Below are 981 nucleotides of genomic sequence, written 5' to 3'. Positions count from 1 at the left end.
GTAGGGTGGACACGCCGCTGACAGTCTACACGTTTGACGTGACCAACCCCAAGCCGGGGTTTGCGACCCCTCGGTAGCCATTGACAGCATTCATCTGGGGCTCACGATGCGTAGCTTCAAAAAGGACGAAGAAGGCGACGACATGCAGATCCCCGTGGACTTCGAGAACGATCCCGAGTACAAAGAGATTCGCGAGGGTCTGGACCCGGCCTTTCTCGAGGCGGCGTCCAACGGTGTTGAACTCTATCTCAAGGGCGACTGGCGTGGGGCCAAAACTGCCTTCTCACTTGCGCTGGAGCTGCGGCCGAGCGACGGCCCCGTGTCCCACGTCATGGGCTACATGAAGAGCTTTGACTTTGATGTGCCAAAGGACTGGGACGGTGTCCGGGAGCTTGACGGCTATTGATGAAGTAGAAGTAATGTTATGTGCATTTGGATAAACGCGTCAGCCTTTTCAAGTTGAATCAAATGGCATTAACACAGCAGCGGGTTCTTGGATCCAGTGACTCGGAAGCCAACCGTCCGATCGATCCATCCGCTGCCGAACGCAAGCAATCTGCATCGAGAACGCGCATTTCGGCTCAAAGCGCTGCCAACATTGATATGCCAATGTGCAAAGTCAAAAATGGTTTTTTTTCCTTGCTTATTTCGTAGGTTATTTTCTGGGGCTCTGTACAATAAATTAACGGACCTGCAAGGTCGTATACCAATGGCATGACAACCTTGGCTATGCATTTGGTAAAAGAGAGCGTCGTATCGGGGATAGGCCTCCTTCAAGAGGCTGCGTATGTTTTGAATCGCAGCATTTCTTAACAATGGCGTACGCCAAATATAAATCCTGGTGACGCCGCAAATAGTGCAATTCGGCATCACTTTGGACACGAGTTTCGAGCGCTGTAGGCCGCGCACGACGGTGCAACTTGGTGCTCCGTGCTATACAAAGCAAACGTAATCACTCAACGACGTAGGAGCCATTTTGTA

At 51.8% G+C, this 981-nt stretch overlaps 1 protein-coding gene across 1 annotated transcript; it reads left to right on the top strand.

Moving 5' to 3' along the window:
• The first annotated feature begins 43 nt into the window (after positions 1 to 43).
• On the top strand, positions 44 to 488 carry SDRG_08031 (hypothetical protein). Its single transcript, XM_008613899.1, has 2 exons — positions 44 to 73; positions 115 to 488. Exon 2 carries the CDS (start codon positions 143 to 145, stop codon positions 404 to 406), a length of 264 nt encoding a protein of 87 aa, XP_008612121.1. The 5' UTR covers positions 44 to 73; positions 115 to 142; the 3' UTR covers positions 407 to 488.
• Positions 489 to 981: the final 493 nt, after the last annotated feature.

Source organism: Saprolegnia diclina, assembly GCF_000281045.1.
Source record: "Saprolegnia diclina VS20 unplaced genomic scaffold supercont1.24, whole genome shotgun sequence".
NCBI classification, from domain to species: domain Eukaryota; phylum Oomycota; class Saprolegniomycetes; order Saprolegniales; family Saprolegniaceae; genus Saprolegnia; species Saprolegnia diclina.
The sequence above is the reverse complement of the archived record's forward strand: the minus strand, read 5'-3'. Positions and strand labels throughout refer to the sequence as shown.